Source organism: Meleagris gallopavo, chromosome 24, assembly GCF_905368555.1.
Source record: "Meleagris gallopavo chromosome 24, MGAL_WU_HG_1.1, whole genome shotgun sequence".
In the NCBI taxonomy this organism is placed as follows: domain Eukaryota; kingdom Metazoa; phylum Chordata; class Aves; order Galliformes; family Phasianidae; genus Meleagris; species Meleagris gallopavo.
In genome coordinates, this window is record NC_139427.1 from 1 (window position 1) to 23,670 (window position 23,670).

General features: G+C 46.4%; 1 protein-coding gene and 2 long non-coding RNA genes across 24 annotated transcripts in view; 2 read left to right on the top strand and 1 right to left on the bottom strand.

The window, feature by feature from the left end:
- Positions 1–749: 749 nt before the first annotated feature.
- Positions 750–9,761, bottom strand: LOC146542815 (uncharacterized). Its single transcript, XR_014887960.1, has 3 exons — positions 9,613–9,761; positions 2,961–8,754; positions 750–851 (listed from the first exon to the last, which is right to left on the bottom strand). It is a non-coding gene; the product is annotated as an uncharacterized LOC146542815 (long non-coding RNA).
- On the top strand, positions 3,473–8,792 carry LOC146542816 (uncharacterized). Of its 2 annotated transcripts, none has more exons than XR_014887959.1 (4): positions 3,473–3,615; positions 3,692–3,734; positions 3,894–3,960; positions 4,604–8,792. It is a non-coding gene; the product is annotated as an uncharacterized LOC146542816 (long non-coding RNA). The 2 variants fall into 2 exon arrangements; XR_014887958.1 differs by having other exon boundaries at positions 3,475–3,615; positions 4,601–8,792.
- A 400-nt stretch (positions 9,762–10,161) lies between the features above and the next one.
- AAK1 (AP2 associated kinase 1) overlaps positions 10,162–23,670 on the top strand; it is a 63,730-nt gene continuing 50,221 nt past the window's right edge. For 18 of the 21 annotated variants that reach the window (XM_085242792.1, XM_085242795.1, XM_085242796.1 and 15 more), the window contains exons 1-2: positions 10,162–10,496; positions 10,585–10,863. In XM_085242792.1, the coding sequence (XP_085098918.1) occupies positions 10,701–10,863 (163 nt within the window). In that variant the 5' untranslated portion in view covers positions 10,162–10,496; positions 10,585–10,700. Of the gene's footprint in view, positions 10,497–10,584; positions 10,864–12,389; positions 12,449–19,621; positions 19,647–23,670 lie in introns of those variants that run through there. The other 3 variants (XM_085242799.1, XM_085242798.1, XM_085242801.1) reach the window with 3 other exon arrangements.

A 23,670-nucleotide genomic window follows, 5' to 3' on the forward strand; every position in this document is an offset into this window, starting at 1 on the left:
TGGCTGGATCAAAGCAGAGAAAAAGGTGCGTGCTTCTCCTGTGGAGGAACTCCTATTTGATGCTCTGTTTCTCTCTCACTTTGTTTAATTTGGTTGGATTTATTAAGTCACTGCTCCACCTCAGATCACTGTCCTTGTTTTATTTTTTGTTAGACCCATCTGCATCTCCCTACTCTCTCCACCTCCCCTGGAGCGCACGGCCCACCATGTGCCTTGTCTCACTGGTCATGGGGCTGCGGCTGGCTGTGCTGTTAATATGTAGGATAGTTTTTTCTCCCCTCTCTTTTATCTCCTGGGTTTGTGTCCCTGTCACAGACTCAGATCTAGAGATAACTGTGTCACAATCTCTTTCTGGAGGTCTTTCCCTTTGGAGTTTTCTACTGCAAGCCTAGGACATGGGTGCACATTTATTTTGGATTGTCAATTACTTACTATTGCAGTAATCCTTCTATCTATAAAGCCTGTAAAATACTGTTCTCTGCAGTTGCCACTCTGCAAACTGTATGTTTGTTAATTGTGCACCCTGCAATGGGGGTTTGTGCACAGCGGGTGCACCTCACCCATCAGAACCCCTCAGGGATGCCTCTGTGCAGGGAGCACTGAAGGCCATTAAAGCCCATTGCTGCCTCCATGGCTCAAATACCACCTTGAGAATCAATTAATGTAATTAATTCATTTCCCTAGTAGCATGTGCAGTGCTTCCATCTCCTTCCCTGACACTTCCATCAACAGCTTTGCTTTGGGACCCACCTGACTGAAATAAGAAGCTCACAGCCAAAGCTGCTCATTGCCTTCTGAGATGAATCCCATTTCCTCTATAAGGTTGGATATCCTGGAATGAAAAGCAGCACCTAAAGAAGGGTAAGAAACAATGGGAATAACTGAACGCAGCCTAGAAAGCATGCAGGGAAAGCAATGGGAGAGTGGGAAGGAGAGGAGGGGAGCCCCAAAGCTCCACAAGGAGAGAGTGGTACGGCTTAAAGGAGATGGCGGGGGGTGGGAACTCCTTCAGAGCCCCCCGGTCCTCCTCAGAGCCCAGAAGTGTCCCCCAGGTCTTCTCAATGTCTCCTAGTGCCCCTCAGAGCCTCCCACAGCCCCTCTGTTTTGCTATTGCTATTTGACATCATAAGATCCTGTAAAGCAGAGGTAATTAAAGAGTTAATAATTCAGTTCCATGGACTGACAGCTTTCCATATGCCTGGTTCTCAAAAGAGCAGAAGAACTGCAGATCCCAGGGGACTTCACGGTCAGAGAGAAAGAACTTCATATCCTCCAGTTCAAAGTAGGCCTTTTGGTTTTCAGAAACTGTTCCTCTTATTTTTATTTAATTGATTAGACCCAATTTCAATTAGTATTATACTGTGTTATCTTCCATTCCGATATCATAGTTAGTAAAATTAAGTTTTCCTTCTTAGATCGTTGCTGCTATTCTGTCTTTGAGCCCAGCTCCCATCTCCCTATCCTTCCCTTTTCCATTCCCATTTTTTGGGGCTGGGGGCCACGGCCTACAGCCCCCTGGGACAGTTGTATGTTGATATACATAACTGTGACACCTGCTTTTCTTCCCCCAAAATGTGACCTTTTCTCCCCAAAACACCAGTTTTCTCCCAAATATATGGTATTTTCCACCCCCAAAATATGGCATTTTCTCCCCAGGGTTAGGGCTCTGTGGTGCTTTGGCACAGCACTACATGTGTAATTTTTTTCACTGCATCACGCATGCGCCAGTTGCAACACAATGCTACACATGTACCATATTCCGTACTGCACTATGCATGCGCTAATTCCTGCACATCAGTATGCACATTCCAGTTCTGATAGCACAGTACGCATGCGGTTGTTCAGGCATGTGAGGATGCATGCACTCATTCAGGCACATCACTACACATGCATGAGTTTTGGCACTGCACTATGCATGTGCCAGCTCAGGTGTAGAATTGCACATGCATTAGTTCAGACATCCCCAGTGCCACTCGGAGCCCCCCAGAAACCACGCAGTGCCCTTCAGAGCCCCTAAGTGTCCCCCAATGACCCTCAGAGGCTCCTGTGCTCTGCCTTAGACCCTCCCAGTGCTCTTCAGAGCCCCTCAGAGCACTCCAGTGACACTCAGATTAGGATTTGGTGTCCTCAGTGGGTGAACCTGGAATCTGCCTGTATGACAGCATGTGGTCTTTTGGCTCAACTATCAATCCCAAACCCCAAAGAAACAGGGAGGCTGCAGTGTGCATACTTTGCGTAGCCCCTGCACTCCTCAAATTAGAGATTGCTGACATACTGCAGTATTCCATTTCTGCTGTGGCACAACATGGGATTTCTGAAGTCTCAGTAGATTTGGAAAATAACCAAATAATCTCTGGAAGGCACTTCCCATATAACTCATCTGTCTGGCCAGTTTGGAAACCAGATGGGAGGTGGCAATTAACAATTGTTTATCAGCGCATGAATGCTAATACAGCCCTGCTAGCAGCTGCTGTTTCAAACATTGCCAACATAACAGCTGTTTTTGTGAGCAGCCGCACATCCATGGATGGCAGCCTTTGGTGTACACGTTCTTTGCGGTTCCCTTGCAGGAAGAGGTTAAAGAAGACTTTGCTTCTTCTTGGGAGGGGATACAAAGTACCTTTAGCAGATTCCCACAGGTGTGTAAACATTCTGCCACACTTGTTCCTGCTGAGCTTTTACAAAGTTTCACTGCCTCAGGATGTGAAATTGTATCAACGTACAAATGATATTTTAATTGAAGGGATATCCCCTGACAAGGTGGGGGAAGTGGCAGCAGCACTATGGTGAGCACTAGATGAATCAGAAATCGAGATTATTCCACCTGCAGATTGTCAGGGACTGAATAAAGAACTAGAACTTCTAGACAGCAAAGACCAGCAAAACTGTGCGAACCACTGTGAACTTAAGTGAACTCGTGCAGAATTTTGCAAACCCCATGCAGACTTCATGGAACCCACGCAAAGATGAGCAATCCTGTAGTCTTCAGCAATCCCAGGTGGAACTTGAGCAATGCAGGGCAAAGACTGGTGAACCTGGATAGAAGAGTAAGCAAAAATCACAATAGCTACAAAAGAACATGCAAAGCAAGTGATGTGCAATGCAATTGCTCTCCATTCACTGATGAATGTCCAGCCGATTCCCGACCAGCAGCAGACTGCCGGCCATCTTCCCCTGGTACGTTGTTCAGCGTGACGACACCGAGGACGGGACATCCCTTTGGCCAGCATAGTCCGGCTTCTGTCCCCTCGCTGGCAAAGCTGAGGAGGAGCCCAGCTTTTAAAGCTGCTCGGGGTGGATGTGACGCATGGACGACTCGGCCGGTCTACCTGAGCACCCCCTTCCGCAGCACCTCTTCGCTATCAGCCGCGTCTCCACTGCGCCGGCGGAACGGGGAACCCCGCCGCGGCTCCTCCCCCGTCGAAGCCGGAGCGCAGCGGCATGACGATCCCCACGTTCCGCATTGCGCGCCGCAGCCTGTCGCGGTCTGATTACGTCACCGCCGGAAGTGCTGCCGGGCGATTTTCCGGTGTTGGTCGCTGCCGCTGCTTGCAAAGAGCAGGCGGAAGGTGCTGCAGGAGAGCCTCAACCAGGGCATCACAGATTTCCTCATGGGTACGGGGGGCGCGCGGGGGGAGGGAGGGTATCCTTGGATCCGGCTCGATTGCTCCAGCTGTGTTTCTCCCCGTAGAGCTAGCGAATTACGAGCGCGACGTGAACCGAGCCATCCACAAGTACGACGCATACAGATGCCGCCTCCTTCCTCAGGGCTGCTTTTTTCTCTTTCCCGCCGGAGCTCCCGTCTCTCGGGGGCCCGGCCCGGCCCGGCCCGGCCTCACCGCAGGGCTGAGCGCACTGCTCGGTTCTGGGCGCTGACTGACGCCGTTCCGCAGGAAAGCGGCCTCTGTCGTTTCCCGGTACCTCAACAGAATACGGAGTGGAGCCGAAGCTAAGAAGCTGGTAGGTGTGCACGCCTTAGTTGTCGCTGCCAGGTCCCGGGGCGAATTAGGGCTTCTCAGGGTGGAGGAGGTGTGTTAGGATGGTACCGAGGTTTCCAGGAGGAGGGAAGCAGTGTGCGAATGACTCTGCTTGCATCAGCTTCTGCTGGCAGCTGGCTCAGGGAAGAGCGAGTGGAGCATATGAGCTGCGGGGGTTTCATAAGTGGAACTGAGGACTCCAGCTGGGTCTCTTCTGTGAAAGGCTTCTGCTGTGGGAGGTTTCCCCTTTGCTGTGTTACTGTCTCACTAAGTTTGGGGAATTGGAGTTGTAGGAATCAAAACCTGGTTTAAAATAACTCTTTTCAGGGGACTTGTAATACAGCACTTGAAGTACTGTGTGCTACTTGTGTTGTACCCTTCAGTGCTCTTGATCTCTTATAGACCAATGTTTTAAAATGGTTTCTGTGACTTCATGGTTCTTTTCATCGAGCTTTATTTTTCTTAGATATGATGGCTATAAGTGACCTTGAAATTGATTTGTATTTCATCCTTCCTCAATGTTTAGGATGGATTAGATGCTAGAATAGCTGGGAAAATAGATAAGTTTTTATCTTCACAAATTGGAAAAGGTGTGTTTCTTTCCCTTGTGCTTTATTTCTCAGCAGTTGTTTTACTTTGTACTTTGTGAAGTAGACTGCTTACTTTGTGCAGTCTCTGCTGCTTTCTGTGGAGAGACTGATGTCAAGCAGAAGAATGGTGGACTCTGCAAAGTAAAAAGTGGGGAAGAAGAAGCTTACCAAAGCCTCAGAACTGTCTACTTATGAAAATATTTCCGACTGTATAATTGGCATGTGAATGTCTTCTGTGACAAGTGGAATTCCGACTCTGGAAGGCTGTGGAATTGAGTTTTAACCAGGCTGTTTACCTTAGCATAGGCAGTTAAGACAGTTAATTTGCAGGAATGGTACGTATGACACTGTCCTAATGCACAATATTTCTGTTAGTACTGTTTTGTTCTGATTTACAGTAGGTCTCCAAAGCAGAATCTGACTAAGTTGTTCTATAAGCTTTCTTTATTTAGTGAAATGGAGTAAAGAAGAGTTTGTTCACATTATTATCTTTTTGCAGATTCTACAAGATGATACAAGTGCTTCCATCAACTTCCTGACATGAGTTACGGGCATTGGGTAAAGCTTAGTTGTTATTTGTTAGTGGTGGGGGAAGTAGTTGTTGTCAGAGTTGCAGAACTGCCAGTTACAGAGTTTGCAGTAGAGGAGTGGAAGTAGAAAGCTCCTGTGTGCAAGCTGAGAGGGGAAGGAGAGAGGGAGGCGATAAAAAACTGTATCAAAAAATTGAGAAAAGTAGAATCAAGAAGACAGAGTAGGAGCCTATGAGACTTATAGTGCAAAATTTGATGAGGGAGAATAGTATTTGTATCATGTTTGTAAAAGGAAATCCAGAGCCCTGCCAACCCCTCAAAAACAGGGCTTTTCAGAAAGATGATATTAGGAGGTCCAATTCTCTTGAGGCCTGTTCTCATTCCTATTCTGTGCACAGGGAAATTTTGGCAGAAAAGAGCTCAGTTTACAGACAGGCACTTAACTTAGTATGTGCATAGCTGCAGAAGTCGGTATCTTGAGTGATAAGGGCTGTGATACTGCTTGCCAAGAACAGGATTGGTTAAATATAGAACACTTGTGCTTAAAATCAGAACAGAGTGGAATGCTCTGGGGAAGAAGAGGGAAAAGCAATTGTCACGGAGTTATCAGTCTGTGACAAAGGGCAAAAAGCCCAGGAAAACAAATAAACAAAAAATGAGAGAGGGGAAAACTACCTTCCCTCTTTTCTTTCAGCTTAGCTAGCTAGCCCTGAGGCAGGCCTTGTGCTCAGGGAGAGGAGGAGAGGGGGGTGGCTAGAAAGATAGCAGATAGGTCTAAAAAAACAAAACAAAAAAAAGGCAACAATTGGTTGCCTCCCGGTAACGGGGAGGAACATTAATTTACTAAATTTAACCAAATCGAACAAAACGAGAGAGAGACAAGAGCATCCAAAGTATGAGGTAGCAGACTAAGTAGTCTTACTCTAGTAGACTGCAAGGAAACACATGCTTTTCTCTACCGCAAACCGAGAGTGAGCTGAGCGGGGCCAGAGGGAGAGAGACGCACGGGGTCCCATCCGGAGCTCCACCTATCTTCCTCTTCATGCCGAGTCCTCCAGGAATGCTGCCTGTCCCCTCCGATCAGAATACTTGAAATGCCCATAAGAGGCAGTAAATGGAACCAGAACATTAACTCTTTAACTCTCACTGGTTCACATGATGTTCTGATGTGGAATACTTAAAACAAAAAAATCACAAAACCACAACATTCCACCCCTTATTCCAGATCACCACATCATGCTTAACATATATCTATATATGAACAAACAAATAATTAACATGCATTACATATGCACATATCAATATACACATGCATACATGGAATTGCTGACTACACCCCCAGCATCAAATTCCCTTGTGGAACACGCTGGATGTCCCCATTTTCCTCCATCACCCACCAAGTGCACCCATGTCCCTGTGCAAAAACAGTTCCACGGAGGAGTTTGCCCTTTCCAGAAGCTGGAAGGACCCAGACTGCTTTTCCCAACATGCTTTTTACGTGTACCACAGGGACCTTATCTCCCTCTACAGTATGTAGGAAGCTGGATTGGGTAAGACCATCTCAATTGACTGATCCTCTAGTGTTGACCAACCAGGTAGCTTCTGCCAAGTACTTCTCCCAATGCTTAACTGTTCCACCACCCATTGCTTCCAACATGGTTTTTAACAACCCGTTGTAGCATTCGATCTTACCAGAGGCTGGTGCGTGATAGGGGATATAAATCCACTCAATGCCATGTTCTCTGGCCCAAATATCCACAAGTGAATTTTTGAAATGAATCCCATTATCTGATTCAATTCTTTCTGGGGTGCCATGTCGCCACAAGATTTGCTTCTCCAGATCTAATATGGTGTCTCAGGTGGTAGCATGGGGTACTGCATATGTTTCAAGCTACCCAGTGGTTGCCTCCACCACGATGAGCACATAACACCACTGTGAGATTGTGGCAAGATGGTATACAATCAACCTGCCATGCCTTCCCATATTTATACTTTTGCCATCGCCCTTCCCCCAGAGAGGTTTCTTCCTCTTGGCTTGTTTAATTATGGCACATGTGTCGCAGACATGAATAACTTGTGCAATTGCGTCCATAGTTAAGTCCACCCCTCAGTCTCTGGCCCACTTATATGTCGCGTTTCTTCCTTGATGGCCTGAGCTCTTGTGGGCCTATCACACTAGAAATAATTCTTCCTTGTTCTGCAAGTCCAAGTCTATTTGAGCCACCTCAATTCTGGCAGCTCGAACTACCTGATGGTTATTTTGCTGATCTTCAGTAGCCCTATTCTTGGACACAGAAGCATCTATATGACGCACCTTTATAACCATATTTTTTGTTTGGGCAGCAATGTTTTTCCACAGTTCAGCAGCCCAAATAGGTTTACCCTTCCATTGCCAGTTGTTTTGTTCCCACTGCTGTAACCACCCCCATAAGGCATTTGTCACCATCCACGAGTCAGTGTAAAGATAAATCATTCGCTACCTCTCTTTGCCACAGCCTCCAAGTGGGACCTTTCTCTCCAGCAGTAGTGTAGAGGATGTTCTTTACATCTTGTCCCATCCGTACTGGCCCTAGGGCCACAGCGCGGGCTATCTCTTGTTTAATCTGCTCAAAAGCCTGCTGCTGTTCTGTAGTTTGGGATGTGCATTCTCCAAAAGCCCACTACACTCAGAAAAGATTGTGTCTCTTTCTTGCTAGTGGGTGGAGACATAGTGGTGATTTTGTTGATTACATCTCCTGGGATGTGATGACGCTCATCTTGCCATTTTACTCCTAGAAACTGAATTTCTTGGGCAGGTCCTTTCACTTTGTTTTGCTTAATAGCGAAACCAGCACGCAGAAGAATTTCGATTATTTGCACTCCTTTCTTAAAAACTTTCTCTGCTGTATCACCCCACTCCACAATGTCATCGATGTACTGCAGGTGCTCAGAAGCACTGCCCTGTTCCAATGTGGTTCCCCTGACATCCAACCTAAATCTTCCTCAAAACCATTTCCCCTTGTCCTGCTGTTATATACTCTTGTAAAGAGTTGACTCCCCTCCTGTTTATAGGCTCCCTTTAGGTACTGAAAGGCTGCAATTAGGTCACCCTTCTTTTCTCCAGGCTGAAAAAGCCCAGCTCCCTCAGCCTGTCTCTGTATGGGAGGTGCTCCAGCCCTCTGATCATCTTTGTGGCTCTCCTCTGAACCCTCTCCAACAGCTGTCTGTCTTTCTTGTACTGGGGGCTCCAGACCTGGACACAATACTCCAGACAGGGCCTCACAAGAGCAGAGTAGAGGGGGACAATCACCTCCCTGTCCCTGTTGGCCACCCCTCTTCCGAGGGAGCCCAGGATACCATTTGCTTTCTGAGCTGCAAGAGCACACTGCTGGCTCATGTTCAGTTTTTCATCCATGAGGACCCCCATGACCTTCTCTGCAGGGCTGCTCTCAAGGACTGCTCCTTTCAGTCTGTATGGATGCCTGGGATTCCTCCGGCCCAAGTGCAAAACTGCACTTTGCCGTGTTGAACCTCATTAGGTTCACCCGGGCCCACCTGTCAAGTCTGTTGAGGTCCCTCTGAATGGCATCCCTTCTTTCCATCGTGTCAACCACACCATTCAGCTTGGTGTCATCAGCAAACTTGCTGAGGGTGCACTCGATTCCGTTGTCAGCGTCACTAATAAAGATATTAAAGAGCATCAGTCTCAAGACAGACCCCTGGGAGACGCCACTCATTACCGGCCTCCGTCTGGACATAGAACCATTAATCACCACCCTCTGTCTGCAGCTTTTCAACCAATTTCTTATCCATTGGGTGGACCACCCATTAAATCCACATCCCTCAGAGCTCCTCAGATCCCGTTAGTGCCCCCCAGTGACCTGAGTACCCTCAGAGCTCCCCAGTTCTGCTCAGTGTCATTCAGAGCCCCCCAGTGCCCCTCAGAGCCCCCCAGTAACCTGCGGTGACTCTCAGAGCCCCCCACTGCCTATCTGTGCCCCTCAGAGCCCTCCAGTGCCCCTCAAAGACTCTCATTACTCCTCACAGCTCCCCCAGTGCCCCTAATAGCCCCCTAGTGCTCCCAGAGCCCCCCAGTGCCCATCAGAGCCTCCCAGTGCTCCCCAGTGACCCCCAGTACCCCCTAGTGCCCCCCCCACGTGCCCCTCAGAGTCCCCTGGTTCCCCCCTGTGTTCCCCAGTGTGCCCCAATGCCCCTCAGAGCCCCCCACTACCCCCCATATGACAATTTCTCCCCCAAAATACCGTTTTTCTCCCCAAAATATGCTATTTTCTCCCCCCAAAAGCCACTTTTCTCTCCAGAATAACATTTTCTCCCCCAAAATACCACTTTGCTCGCCAAAATATGACATTTTCTCCCTAAAATATGACATTTTCTCCCCCAAATACTGTTTCTTTTCCCCCAAAATGACATTTTCTCCCCAAAATGATTCTATGATTCTATAGAAGCTTTTATTTCTCCTGTTCCCTAAGAACCCCAAGAGCACTGCAAGATTCACAAGATTGAAGCTGAACTCACCATTCTCTGAAGGTTTTGGGGTCTTTGGATGAGGTGCAGTGCTGCTTATGGACACCCAGCTGCAGGCCTGCAGATGGCACTGGGGAGGAGGAGAAAGGTGGAATTCTGTCCAATATCCGTCGCTAGGTTGCCAAGCTTTGAGCATTTTGGGTGTAGATGCAGCCCCTCCTCACCTTTTTTTTTTTTTTTCCCGTTTAATGGAATATTTATTTCCCAGACTGGTTGAGGCCTGTTGCTTCTCTCTGATTCTGCCTTCGGGCTTCTGCATGGAGGTGCCAGCAGGACCAGCGTACAGACCAATCCTGCGCTTCAGGAGCAGCGCGAGATGTGGAGTTGTTGCTATTATAACATTAAGAAGCTAAACTTAATCGCAGCATTTCGAAAATAAATGTCACCAGCCGCCAGCAGGCTCCAGCGCGGGCACGGCCCTCGCTGACAGGCTCCCGGCCACCTCTGACGGGGCCACGCTGCCTGCTGGAAGTTGTAGTCCGAGCTGCGGCGGGGAGAGGCGAGGGGGCGGTGGCAGGAACTACAACTCCCAGGATGCAGCGCGGCGGTATCAGCCCCGCGGGCCGCCATTACAGCCCGCCCTCCCCGCTCCCAGGGCCGCTCTGCCGCGCTGCGGGGGTGAAGCTGCGGTCTCGGCGGGCCGTGAGGGGACGTCATAGGGCCAGGGGAGCAGCCGGGCCTTCCTGTGACGGCCATTTCCTGCTCGCTCCGGGGCCGGTGGGGGACGGTGGAGGTCTCGCTCCCTGACGGGCTCGGCGGGCAGCGATGCGGGCCCCGGGCCCTGGCGGCAGGCGGCCCCCGCCGTGAGGGGCCGGGGGCTGCGACAGGCCGGGCCCTGTGCAGGGCGCATGGAGGCGCCCCCCACCTGCAGAAAGGTACCGCCCGGGGGGGAGGGCAACCCCTGAGAAGGCTGCGGGGCCGCGGGGATAACCGGCTGTCCTCCCCCCCTCCGCGGTTTTGCAGGTGTGACCCCCACTCCTCGTGCGGCCCTCGGAGCCGCCCCGGCCTGGAGAAGAATTGGGGCGCTGGGCCTTCGGCAGAGCATCGCCCCCAGAGCCTTCTCAGCTGACTGCTGAGAGATGAAGAAGTTCTTCGACTCGCGCCGGGAACAGGGCGGCTCTGGGCCCGGATCGGGCACCAGCGGCGGCGGCGGAGGCAGCGGAGGGCCCGGCAGCGGTTACATCGGCAGAGTGTTCGGCATCGGCCGCCGCCAGGTGACGGTGGACGAGGTGCTGGCGGAAGGTGAGAGCCTGCAGAACTCCATCCTCCCCCGTTGGCAGGGCTGGCAGGCTTTGGCCTTGTCCCGTGCTCCCCTCCATCCCTGCTCCCATCACATCTCCTTGTCCTTGGCGGTGGTATCCGCAGCTGGTGACATTCCTGCTTTTCCCAAGTGTGGCTTCGGTTTAGGTCTTGTTTTTTAAGTACTTTAGGAACTGCTGGGCTGTCAGGAGTTTCCTACCTTTCCCTTTACTCATCTTTTTACTTGGAGGAGGAAGTACTGTAAATGAAGTCTGCAGTGGTCTTTCCTTGAACTTCATTCAGCCCCAAGTCCTTTGGAATTTACGTAGGAGTAAATTTCCTGTGCAAATTTGTCAGACATAAAGGTTGGGTAGAGCTGGCTGCAGTTTGGTGTGGGGGACTGCCGTTTGCATGTGTTTTTAGGGGGGAAATGGAGATCCCAACTGTATTTTCTTCAAAATAAGACAGTGACAGAGCTGAGAATGAGCAGTAGGGGTAATAAAACTCTGGATGTGCAGTCCTTGCAGTGCAGCAAGCTGCTGCTGGTGGTTTTGTTTGTTTGTAATGGATGCTGCAGATTTTACTGTCGTTTTAGATTCTATTTGTATAGGCCATAGGGGACCTTATTAATGTCTTTGGCTGCCAATCTTAGCGTTGACCTTCAGAAAGATGTTGATGGTCTTAGACCTGCTCAGCATCCTTTGCAGTTTCAGTCCAAACTCGTGTTTTGTTTTGATCTTGTAACTGTGGAAGTGAGGTGGCTTCTCGATGGGAACTGAGTGGGAGGACCTGCGTTGGCTTTTACAGAAAGAGCCCTAAAATGGAAAAAGAACTCTGTGTATGTGCTGTAGGCGTACAGGTTTGTGAAAGTCACCTCAGTGTAGAAGAAAATAGATCTGTGACCATCTTTTGGGTAGGCTCTGGTGTGTGCTGAACTGAGAGGAGCACCAAGCCCAACTTTTAAACTACCATGGTTTCTTTTCCTGACTTGAAATTTGCAATATGAATTTACCTTGGCTGATACTTCCAAGGCCACTTTGGCCCTGGAAACTTTGGTGCTAGATGGGTTAAATCTGAGACACTGTCATAATGTTGGTGGTTGTGGTGTTGTGGTTTTTCTTGTTTTTCTTTTTTAATGCAGATTGGCCTCATCCTGCTTAGGTGGGGAAGCAGAGGCTTTTTTTGCTGATGAATAATCTGTTGGCAGGTTCTGCCTGGGTGCTGGCAGCACTGGGAAGTGAGACTGCCTGTCCCTGGGCTCTGTGCTGCTTGGCGTGTCTGACCCACACCCTCCAAAGGCGTAGGGTGATAGCAGAGATTGTGTGGGCGAAGACAACTGTGGAGACATCCTGAAGGAACTGCTGCTTGTGAGGGATTTCCCTATGACTCCTGGGTCCTTGCCTGGCCTCTGGGGCTGCAAGATCTGCTTGTACAGGTCAAGCAAAGTGTAGCAGGCCTGGAAAATAGGTGCTGTATTCTCCTTTCTTGACCATGCTCTAAGGCAAAGCACTTTTTATTTTTTATTTCAGCAGCCCCCTAAAGAAAATGTGCTGAGCAGTTATTTTCTACGCAGCGTGGCTATTGAAAGGTAGGTCATCTTAGGAGACAACATAGGTCATAAGTGCTGCAGCTTTGCGTACCTCTGGCCTTTTGGATAGCTGTCTGTGCTCCCTGAGTGCTTGTAAAATACGTTTTTTCACTGACTCAGCTGGGGAGCTGAGCCCTGGACTACCGAGGTCTGAATTCTCGGCTGAAGAACTATTTTGTGCATACAGTGAATTTTGGTGGTTCAGCAATATTGAAAAGGCAACTTGTGAAGTCGTGGTTATTGCTGCTAAAAGAAATTTCCCCTGGGAAACACTTCTGAGGATGAGGAGGAAATATCTTTTTTGGGAAGAACATCTCCCATCCCCATTGCTTTAGAAAGGAGAGGAGGGGCCCATGTTTTGGTGCAGCAGCGAAGCACAGAGAGTAAACAAGATGTAAAAGCAGCTTAAAAGAAGGAGTCTTTGAAATGATGGATGATGTAGGGGAGAGTAAGTCACAAGCCTGAGGAACTGGTTGAACTAGAACTTTTGGCATTAAAGTGTTGGGGTTTATCACTGTCAAAGATATGACTGGTCATGTTAATTGTGCTGAACAATTGTGTTGAAGAGTAGTGCTCCTGGGTCAGGCTGGGGGTCCTTAATGCGGCACTGTGTCATGCCAGATGGCAGACATCTGCATGTGTTCTTAGTCTTTTGGCACAGGTTCCCCAAAATATCCAGTGCAGTTAGGGGCACCTTCACCCCCTCTCTGAATCCTGGCTTTCTTGGGTAATGAGGAACGAGTCAAGGACCTTCCTTCTGGAAGGAATCAGATGGGGATAATACAGATTGAGCAGTTGTTTGTCTGTGGTAGTATAATGCAGTTGAATTGTCAGTTTTTTGTTTCCCAGTTTCTTTATATTGTGTTTCAGGAGGTGATTCTTGGTTGAGTCTTTGTATTCACTTCCCTCTAATCCACATAAAAGCATGAATAGTATCTTGAAAGATTTCTCTCAAAGTCTTCCAGAAGACTAATAACTGGGAGCTCAGTGCTGCTGGCCTTGGAGCTCTGCAAGGGCACGCAGCATCACTGGGGCTCCGAGAGGGCTGAAGGGGTTGTTAACTGTTATCAGTGTGATTCGTTTCACCCAGCTGTGAGGTGAATGCCCAGAAGGCACCTGAATGTGGGAGTGAGGAGGGAGTAAAATAAATTTGTTAGATGTGTTATTACGCAGGTTTTAAGGAAGTGGCAAAGGCTTCATCATTGCCTTCTTTATCAGATCTGTAGTTCTCAGTGCTCATGAAGAGCTTGTTGAGTGTGTGAATGCACAAATTATGTCTGATGGGGAAGGTGACCCCCTGAGCTGTCTGTATGCGTGCTTGGGCTGATTACAGAGGACTTGTGCTGGTTGCTGCCTGCCTTACCCTCAGTGCTCCCTTTCCCTGGACTTACTGTGATACGCAGCATCACATTGTGAAGTCATCATCCTCCTTTTACAATAACTTTGACTTTCAATGAACTCCATCTGAGATAAGTCCTGCAGATTTACATGATCCTCCACCAATTCCAGAATGGCTGGGTTGAAAGTGTCACTTGTGTTGTTTATTTTGTCAGTTATTGCCTTCTGCTTTCTGTCAGGGGCCAACTAGCAGTCAGCTGATCATTAACACTTGGATTAGGAGTTAACTATTTCTCCTCTTGGAATGGGACATGCAGTTTTTCTTTTTATACTTTTGCCCTTGCTCTTTTTTGTGTACCACGTGAAGCAATGCTGAGCTCTGCACTGGTGGATGGGGTACCGGCTCCTCTGTCTTCTAGTAGTCTGTGGTTTTTTGAGTGTACAAGCCAGGCAAACTGATGAAGAATCCCAAGTTACTGAGTAAATGTTGAGGTATCCCAGGTACTCCCACAGTGTTTTTGTTGTGCTGTAGGCCTTTCCTCTTATTGCTTTGGAGCTGCCAGCAGTTGAAGAGAGCAGGTGCTGGGTTATAAATGTGCTGAAGACAAGTTGGAATCTACTGTGGGGTTAGCAATTGCTGCCTTCCATGCTCCAACACCTTGCCAACTTCAGGATTTGCTGCTGCTCTGGAAAATGACAAATGATTTGGTTTGTACTAAGCAAGTTTTTACTCATGTTTCCCATGTGGAAGGAGATGGGAAGTTTCTGAGCAGAAACATGCTGTGAGCAAGCTGAACTTACAGAGCAGTTCTTGTCTGATAACAAGAGGTGACTGAGCAGATAACCTTCCCAGGAAAGTATGCCTTAATTCTTGGATGTGGATAAGCGTGAGATATCCTTGTGAGAATAAAAAGTGAAATCAGATCCCATTGCTGTGCTTCTTTGAGAATAGGAACAACGCTGACAACTATTTACAAGCAGGAGGAAAAGACTCTGAAAGGCTTAAGTGAAACACTGCTATAAGGCAGTGGCAGAACCCATGCTGACATTAGGAGCCCAGGCTATGTGTCACAGGACTGAAGACTTTTTTTGAACAAATTTTTTTGGTTTAATTCATGATTTTGCAAAAACAAATGATGTGGCATTGATGTATGACTTCAAATATAACTAAAAAATAGAAAACTCAGCTGCTGATTTTTTTTTTTTTTTTTTTTTTTTTAAAGCAGAGACTGTGTGCATACGCATCTACCTTGTTCTGAGCTGGAAGCTGATGCTGTGAGAAGGACAGGTGGATCTGATCTTGGTTTGTTCATGATCAGGAACATGCTGCTTTTACTTCCTGTTCAGTGTTTGTAGGGTTGTAATAGAGACGAGACCCCCAAATCTGCCCATGTGCTATTAAAAAGGCAATCTGGCATGCTGTTACAGAGGGTGTAATAGTGAAATGTGTGGTTTGGGGAGGCTATGTAAATGCACAGCTGTTAGTCAGACCCTGACCTTTCAGCTTGTCTCCTTCTGTATGATAAATGGTGCTTTCAAGGTTGATATGTGCTTTTGCTGCACTGCTCAAATGATGGCAGTGAAATAATTCCAAAGCTTGTCCGTTGAAGTGCAGAGTGCTCCGTGAGAGGGATGATGTGGTGTGGTTCATGCAGGCCTTCCCTGGATGCCAGCTGTTGTTCAACTCAGTGTCACAGTAAGTGTGATGATATATACTTATTGTCACAAAGACCTGACCCGGTGTTGCTGCTTTGGGGGTACAACGTGGATTGATAGGAAATCCCTGCCTTCTGGTTGCAGTGTGTTTGTGTGCAGGTATTTCTGGCTGCTGTTGCCCCTTGGGCTGTGATCTACCGACTCTTCATGACCTTTGTCGAGAAGCATCTGATACCAGAGCATACATAATTCATTGTATCTTTCACATGGCCAACTTCTTAAACGGGAAATAACCTTTTAAGTTAGGAGAAGGTTCACGGTAGGGGAGTGAGAAAATGCATCACAGTGTCCTGTTGGGTGGACAGTGTGGGTTAGGAGTAAAGGAGGGATAGTGTGGCAAAGAGAAAGGGAAGAGATTTTACGAGCTTGGGTCAGGCTTGGTTGCCCTGGTATGTTCTGCTGGAAGTTGGCGCCACTCTTTTGGCCTTTACCTGTTGCTTTTAGTGTGGGAGATGTTCTTGCAGGTGGATAACAAATAAATGAGTTCACCTTTCTGTTTCTCTACCTGATGACCAATTGTAGCTTGAGCTGTTGTGCTGTCTTTCCTCTTCAGAGAAGCAAGGGCTTCATGGAATTTGTGGTGTGGGCACGTTTGTTGTTATCCTTCTTTGCAAAGCAGACAGACTGCTGCTGGAGGGAAAGGTGCAGAAAACAATTTAACAAATGAGAAACTGAACCCCATGAAGACTCATTGACTTGAGAAGGGCTACATAGGCTGTCAGTGAGGAAGCTTTCTATTAAATGCAAATGGAACTCCTTGTCTGTGCTTTAATCACCGTGTTGTTAATATTCATGGCACTGAGGAGCTCTCATCGTGGGCTGGGGCCTGGTGTCACATCCAGCAAACCCAGAACAAAGTCTTCCCGTCCTCCTGGGAGGTGCCTGGCTGCCCTTGCCAGTGCTCAGCATCTGCGTGTAGTACTGAGAAACACTCAGTGCCACACTTCAGGAGTCAGACGTGATAATTAATGCGCGATGTCTTTTGATGATCTACTGTTACTCAGAGATCACTTGAAATGCACAAACTCAACCTTGCTCACAGAGCATTCAACAGAACATGTGGCAGGATTAAACATGTATTGGATTTCTTTAAAATTAAAAATATGCTATTTTTGGAGTGGACAGATGGTGGTTTTGTACCTTTTGCTTTTGTTTTTAAACTTAATGACGTGTGAAGCTCTTGCTTTGTACCTTTTGTAACTGAGTGGGCTAGAAATGTATGCACAATCTATTGTATCTAAGTTGAGTTTCTCAAGCAGTTACATAATTTCATTTTGAGCTGGTGAATTAAATCCCTAATATGATGGGACTTAAGAGTAACAGTCACAAGACTGCAGTTTTGGACCCCTGCAACCCCTTCCTTTGCTGAGCATCTGACACATGAACCTATTCACATCTTCCCTTTCTTGCCAATGTATACGTGGAAAAACTCTTAAGCTCTGTTCTGTGTAGGACTGATTTTTAATTTACTTCTTTTATTCCCTTCTCCTGCTGAATGATTACTGCTGTGTGTTCCTGAGTAGTCTGAGTTCCCTGAGAGCTCCTGGTATGATCGTAGATACCTCTTTCCATTCTCAGCATGTGCTTTGGAGTTGAAAAGTTCATTGCTGTCTTCAGAGTTTGATTAGCATATCCTACAGGAATATTACATAATGCTCAACTGGTGTTTTGGAGTGGTCCATTGATATGGCACTTCTGTGGCTTGAGAGCATTCCTGCAGTCAGACTGGAGACCTGGGGATGCTGAAGCTGGACTTCCCGTGTTTAAGCAGAAGACACTTGTCTAGAGCAAACATGTGTACGCTCTTGTGCACCCCTTCCAGTGTGACACAGGTTGTAAGCTAGAGCATGTGTTAGTTATTCCTTGCCTTCCATGCTGCTTTGCTTAGCAGAGATGTCTGGATGCTACCATAGTAATGAAAATTCCTAAGTGTCTGACTTCTCTGTTGCCATGAGCCCTTTGTTGATCCTTGTGAAATTCCTTATGTACAGTTTGCTGTTACCTTGGCACAAAAGGGCTCCCAGTGTGGCTAGCACTTTCAAACTACTCCAGTTGAACAGCCCTGGCCAGGCTTGCTTTCTTCTTCCTCTCCAGCTCCATATGGTGCTCTGCTCAGCCAGGGCTGCTGTTCTTCTCCCATCCTATTGATGGGATTCTCCACTTCCGACTGCATGTGGTTGCAGCAACCCCTACTGGCTTTGAAGTTCCAGTCACATTCATTCAAAAGTCATACTCTGCAGCATGTTCATGCGATTGCTAATTTCGCTTGGAGGTGAATGAGGTCTCAGATGCCCTTAGCAGTTGCTTGGAATAACAACAGCTGAAATGTGCTTTTTGAGGGCTGACTGATAACAAGTGATTTTTTTTTTTTAAGCTATGAGTTATTCGTAACCCATTAATTTTTATTTATTCTAAGTCTTACATTGGAGGTTTACCCCCTAAAATTGTCACAACAGAGAAGAACTGAATCTGCTTTGCCAAGTAATCTACTTCAGGCACTGTGTCTTGCTGTACTGTAATAAAACACTGCTCCACCAGTTTTGAGTTTCCAAGTCTGCCTGTCAGGGAGGAATTAAGTGGACATGCAGGACTGCCTAGCAAACCTACCCACATGAATCTCTAAACATGCTTCTTGTTTTGCAAGCTAATGCAGTTCTGTAGTCTTTAAGAACTGTTTTTCGTGGAATTGTTACTGCAAATATTGTGAACTTTAATACCCCAAATTTGAAGTGCCAAGTATGTGCGCTCACAGTGTTATGGGTGGGTGCATAATGTTGCTGCCCTTGGATTAGAGCTTTGTAATAGGGAATGCAGTTAATGCTCAGGAAGAATCTTGTCATTTGATTATTTCAGTCATGATGGCAGAGATTAATTTATTTTTTAATTCCCTTTCTTTCTCTGCTCCCTTGTGACTTACAGCTTCCCTTTTTGATCTTCCCTGGGGAGTTGGCTGAAGCTGAGGGATCTGGGGGAGAGTGATGGATCTTGAAGGCCTGTTGTGAGACACAGTGCTGGAAAAAAGAAATGGGGAGAAATGAAGTTGAACAGTTTTAAATCAGGACTATCGAAACCCAGAGAAGTGAGGGAGAGGCAGGTCAGCTTTTCCCATGCTGTCAGTGCAGTGAAAATGCTTGTGAGATGTTTTGAGGTTGTTTTCATTTGTGAGTATTACAGCTAATAAATGTTCATCCCCAAAATCTCAAAGAGCCCTAGTGAACAGCTTACGGAAAATAAGGGGATGTAATGACCATGCTTTTCTTCTGCACTGGGTGACTCTTCTGGTTGTGTTGTGTTGCACAGTGCATTGTAGGCACTCCTGGCCACGACTGCCATGCTGACATTAATGATATTCTATGTATTTCTATGATATTCTGTGTATATAGAAAGCATGCAGGCAAGGGTGGAGCCTGTAAATCTAAATCTGGCTTGTCATGGCCTAGTTATTGCAGCACTGACACTAAGTGAAGGCCCTGTAATGGTGCTGTAGTATTGGATAATTGCATTAATATTCTCAGCTATGGTAAGTGTGTGTAGGACTGAGTCCGTGCTTTACTCTTGATGAGAATCTGGCCCATCAGCTCACTGAGTTTAAGTCTTTGTTTTACCTTGGGAGAAGTCCTAAGTTAAATATGTTAGATGCTCTATTAAGGGTTGTCTGGTTGTATTTAAATACCAGAGCTGAAGTAATGCTACAGCTGGAGCTGTGAGAGCTGCTGTTTTCCTGAGTTGGCGGTGAGTATTGTCTAATGAACGTGTGACACTGGAGATATTGGTGCAGCTTTTTTTTTTTCCTCCCTTCACCTGTCCTTGACTCAGTTGTGCAGTGGTTAAGGTTTGCACCCTGTACAAAGCTCCACCTTATGAAGCCAATAGAATGTGCAGACCGTGTTGCTCATTTATGGAGACCAAATTCATTCGAGCTACAATGTGAAGTGTATGGAGTTTTTTTTTAGTTTTTTTTTTTTAAATGCTTATCAGTGATGGAAGACGGTGAAGCCTGATGCCTGAACCTTGAGACCTGGAGCTCCAGGGCTGCATGCGCTGTTCCCATCTCTGCCACTGACTGCCCCTGGGAAACACATGGATGAATGTCACTTTAAGATCTGCGCTGCTCAAAACTGATGTTAATATCAGTATGAACCAGGTGAACTCAAGCTGCATTGCTTTCCCAACACTGCTTTCCTCTGAGTAGAAGCAAAGCTTGAAGGCCTGGAGGAAAAGGGTTATGCGCAGTCTTTTGCTCTGCAAGGAGAGAAGGGAGATTGGTGTTTCTGTGGGCTGAGTTAACTTAGAGCTGTCCTGACTTTTTACAGTTTGCATCTCTGTTAAAATCTTCAAGCATGGTCACTATTAAATTCCCAGCCTTTTTGCAAGTATACCTACTTAGCTAACTTTTTATCTGCTTAAAATCTTGTGTGGGGAGATGTGGGCTCCAGCTTAGTCTTCTGCTGTCTGTTTCTGCTTTAAGTTTCCTGCCTTGAAATACGAGGTGTCCTTTATATTTCACCTAGGTTGCTATTTTCTCTGCAGTTCTAAAGCTCTGACTTGTTCCTCCAGCCACTTAAATGGTTGGAACTTGGATGAAATTTGGCTATGACCATTCTTACTAACAGGGATGGAGCTATTGCAGTTGGAGTTAGCATGGTTTTTTTATCCTTTGCCCTCCAGATAACACTTCATTGCATAGACCGTTTAATTGGCAGTTGGTTCAAGATCTGATGTGATAACTTTTCCAGAGCAATTCTGTTGTCAGGCTTGAGCCTTATAAAGTGTTGTTCAGGGCCAACGGAAGCAGCTTAAAGTGACAAATTAATCTACAGCTTAAAAGTTCAGTAAATCCATGACATTCTACTCTTCAATAATAATAACTGTTATTTTGTGATATTTAATTTCTTGTGTGGATGAATATCCTAAGATAAGACATTAAGAGCTGTATCTTTCCTTTTGGAAATGAGCGTGGGGACCTGCACAGTGTCAATTCTGTGCACGAGAGGAACTACATTACTTTGTTTTCCATCCTTTATTCACTTCCTAGTTGTTAGACATGCACAGACTGTGGGATTCTAGATCTTTGTGTTTCAGAGGCCTTGAGATTGAGTAGTGTGCTTGCAGAGACCAGTGGTTTGTATTCCCAGTGCACAGAAATCTTAATGGCTCATTCCAAATGCTGTTCCAATAGCCTGAAGGAACTAGGAGATGCTGGATGGGCCTTTAAATGGAAGTTGTCCCTTAAACTTGGCACTGTTATGCTTTAGCCCAAGTCAGATGACTTTAAAAAGGAAAAACAAAGTGTGAAGCTTGTTATTTTCTTTGAGGTAGAAAATCTATATTGAAAGTAAACCTGTTTAGTTTAGCATTATCTGCTTTTCTCAGCTGGGTTCTGTGGAATAAGGGGTTTTACTTTGTTTTTCTTCAAAACTGGACTCTGATGTTTAAAACACAGCCACATGATTGCTGCTTGGAGCTGAAGGAGCCTGGATGTCATTGGATCAGATGTCTTCTGGCCTTCCTGGTTGCATGGAGATTGCTGCTTGTTCTGCTGTCTGTGCAGCATGTCCTGTGTTACCACCCAGTTCTCATTGCCACCTTAAGAAAACCAAGTCACACACAGATGTGAATTTTGCTCTGTTTGGTTTCAGCTGATGGCTGAGCACATCCTGTCACTGCCCTTTGCAAGCAGACAGTTGACACAGAGAATGTTAATTTTGTAGCCTGGATTGTGGGACTAACACCAATTATTTATTCCCTCCGCTCTTGAGACATGAAGCAAACCTGTGACTCTAGGATAGACTGTGTGTTTTCTGTGCATGTACCTTGAGGATGAAGTACCCAGGCATCCTGGAGAACAGACTGGCAATGGATTGTTGCTCTCTGTGGCACGTCAGGTATGAAGCTGAGGTTGAAACCAAGTCAGTGATGAGACTTCCCATTGGGAAGATAACTGCAGCCCAAGAGCATGTGGGGAATGTTAAAAACAGATTAGCTGGACGTTGTCAGTCCTGCCTCTGAGCAAGATGCTGGGGCAGATGCAATCTTATGCCCAAGTGTGATGTGGAGGCTTAGAACTGTGCTCTTTCATTGTGTTGCTTGGCAGTGTCCTATTGCAATTTGGAGAGGGTGAAATGAAGTTGGTGATAGTCTACCATGTCCATTAATCTTGTCCTCAACCTTCCTGCATTTGACTTATTTAGTTCTCACTGGTGCAAGAATAAAATCTTCCCTTTCCTAATCCTTTTTTTTTTTAATAGAGCTGTGAAACCTCTAGAAGGAAAATTGAGGGATTCAGGTGTCTGTTTTTTGGTTACTGCTTAGGTGGAGATGACCATAGGAAAGGAAGAGTATCCTTGGGGCTGTGCTGCTGATTCTGCTTTGCTGTGATACCAGGGAAGACTGAAGTGTCCATTGCCTGCCGAGTTCATGGTAGCAAACTAAATCCTCCTGCCTCCTGAAAAAGCAGAGGCATAGAAAATGCTCTCTGAATGGATCGGTAATTAATCCTTCACCTGAAAGGAAGGACTGAAGAAAGCTTGGGAGTAACAGATCTAATGTTCACTTTCAAGTCTGGATTCTTGGCTACAGTCAGGGCCCTTTATGCCATGTGGTAGTACTAGGAAACCTCTGCAGACATTTCTTCCTTTTGATGATTCATTGTGCCTTACACAGAGTGTACTGTGAGCAGTTCCAGAATGAAGGTTATAAACCCCCTGGTGTTATTCTGTCATATCCAAATGACTGAAGCTCTGTGTGTGGGGAGGTTGTTTTGTCTCATAGCTGGTGTTACAGGACAACACAAATGTTTTTATACCGACCCATGTGTTTTTTACTCAGGTTCTAAATTTTTTTTTGCCTTTTTGTTCATCCTTGGACTGTGATTTAAAGAACAGAAGACATCTTTGCTCCTGTTTCTGATGCTCTGAGGAAAGTGGGAGCAGAGAGAACATTCCAGGTTGAACTCAGTAAATCAGGGGTTGTCGTCTTGCCTTTGCCCAGTGATAGAACTGTGATCGTGAGCATTTACAGCCCTGCCACAAAGCCTATCTAATTACTGTGGCTTCTTAATTAAAACTTGAACCACTTTAAAGGAAAAAAACAACATAATGACCCCATGAGGACTTGTTTTTGGCATCTCTGTATCTCTAAGGGCATTGGAGATGGTTGATAAAGCAGAAGGACAGTGTGCAGTGGATCCTGACTGTTCCAATTCCTTGTTCTATATCAAGGGCAGAACACATTACAATATTGATCCACGTTTGTGGGAGGACTGGGTAATATGAAGGGATAATGTTGTAAAAAGAAACTTATTTTAGGATGAAATATCCTTCCCTATCCTTCCCTGGAAGCAAAGAGCTTGAAAATGATAGAGTGATTACATTGTAAGGGCAATAGTGGCATTTGAGATTGTCTATGTTTCAGCAGGTATGCTGCATTAACATACCTTCCTTCTTAGGCATTGAGGGAGTGGAATAAAAGATAGCAGAAGGATATTAATGCAGCTTAATACTGACAAAAATAGCACTATAATCCTAATGCCTCTCACAGTTGAGTAGTGGAACTACAATTAGAATAAAATCCTGTATGACAACAAACCAGCAAATAACACAAGATCATCATGCGAGACTTGGTGAGCGAGGGGGTGCTTTCCTTGACCACATTACTGCAGTGTTCTGTTCCTTCTGTAGGTGCTGCCTCTGGTGATAGCCACACTTAAGGTGTTGGATACAGCTGACACTCTTTGAAAGTTTCCCTTGAGATCTCTGCAGCTCAGCAACCTTAGTGTGGACTGTGGAGAGCATCCCAAAGGAACTTCCTCCGGTCGTACAGCTGAATCACTTGTCCATCTTCATCTGTGGTTTATGGGTGGGGAGGACCGAGTTGAGTTATTGCTTCACCTTTGGAAACGAGCACTGAGAGTTGTAGGAGAGCCATGCTGGTACGTCAGAGTGCTTTTCCCTGATGTGCTTGCAGAGCCTGATGCTAACTTTGGCTGAACTCGGCTGTTGTTTAAACAGTTACAGATGTTTGGACAAAATTAAGCAATCCAGCAATCCTGTGTTTTTTTTTTTTTTCCCTTGGCCTTTTCATGTATAGTGAAGGGTGATTCCTATGTAGAGATTTGCTGAAGCCATCTTTGTCCATGGAAAAAATGCCCCTGATGTCCAGTGATAGGT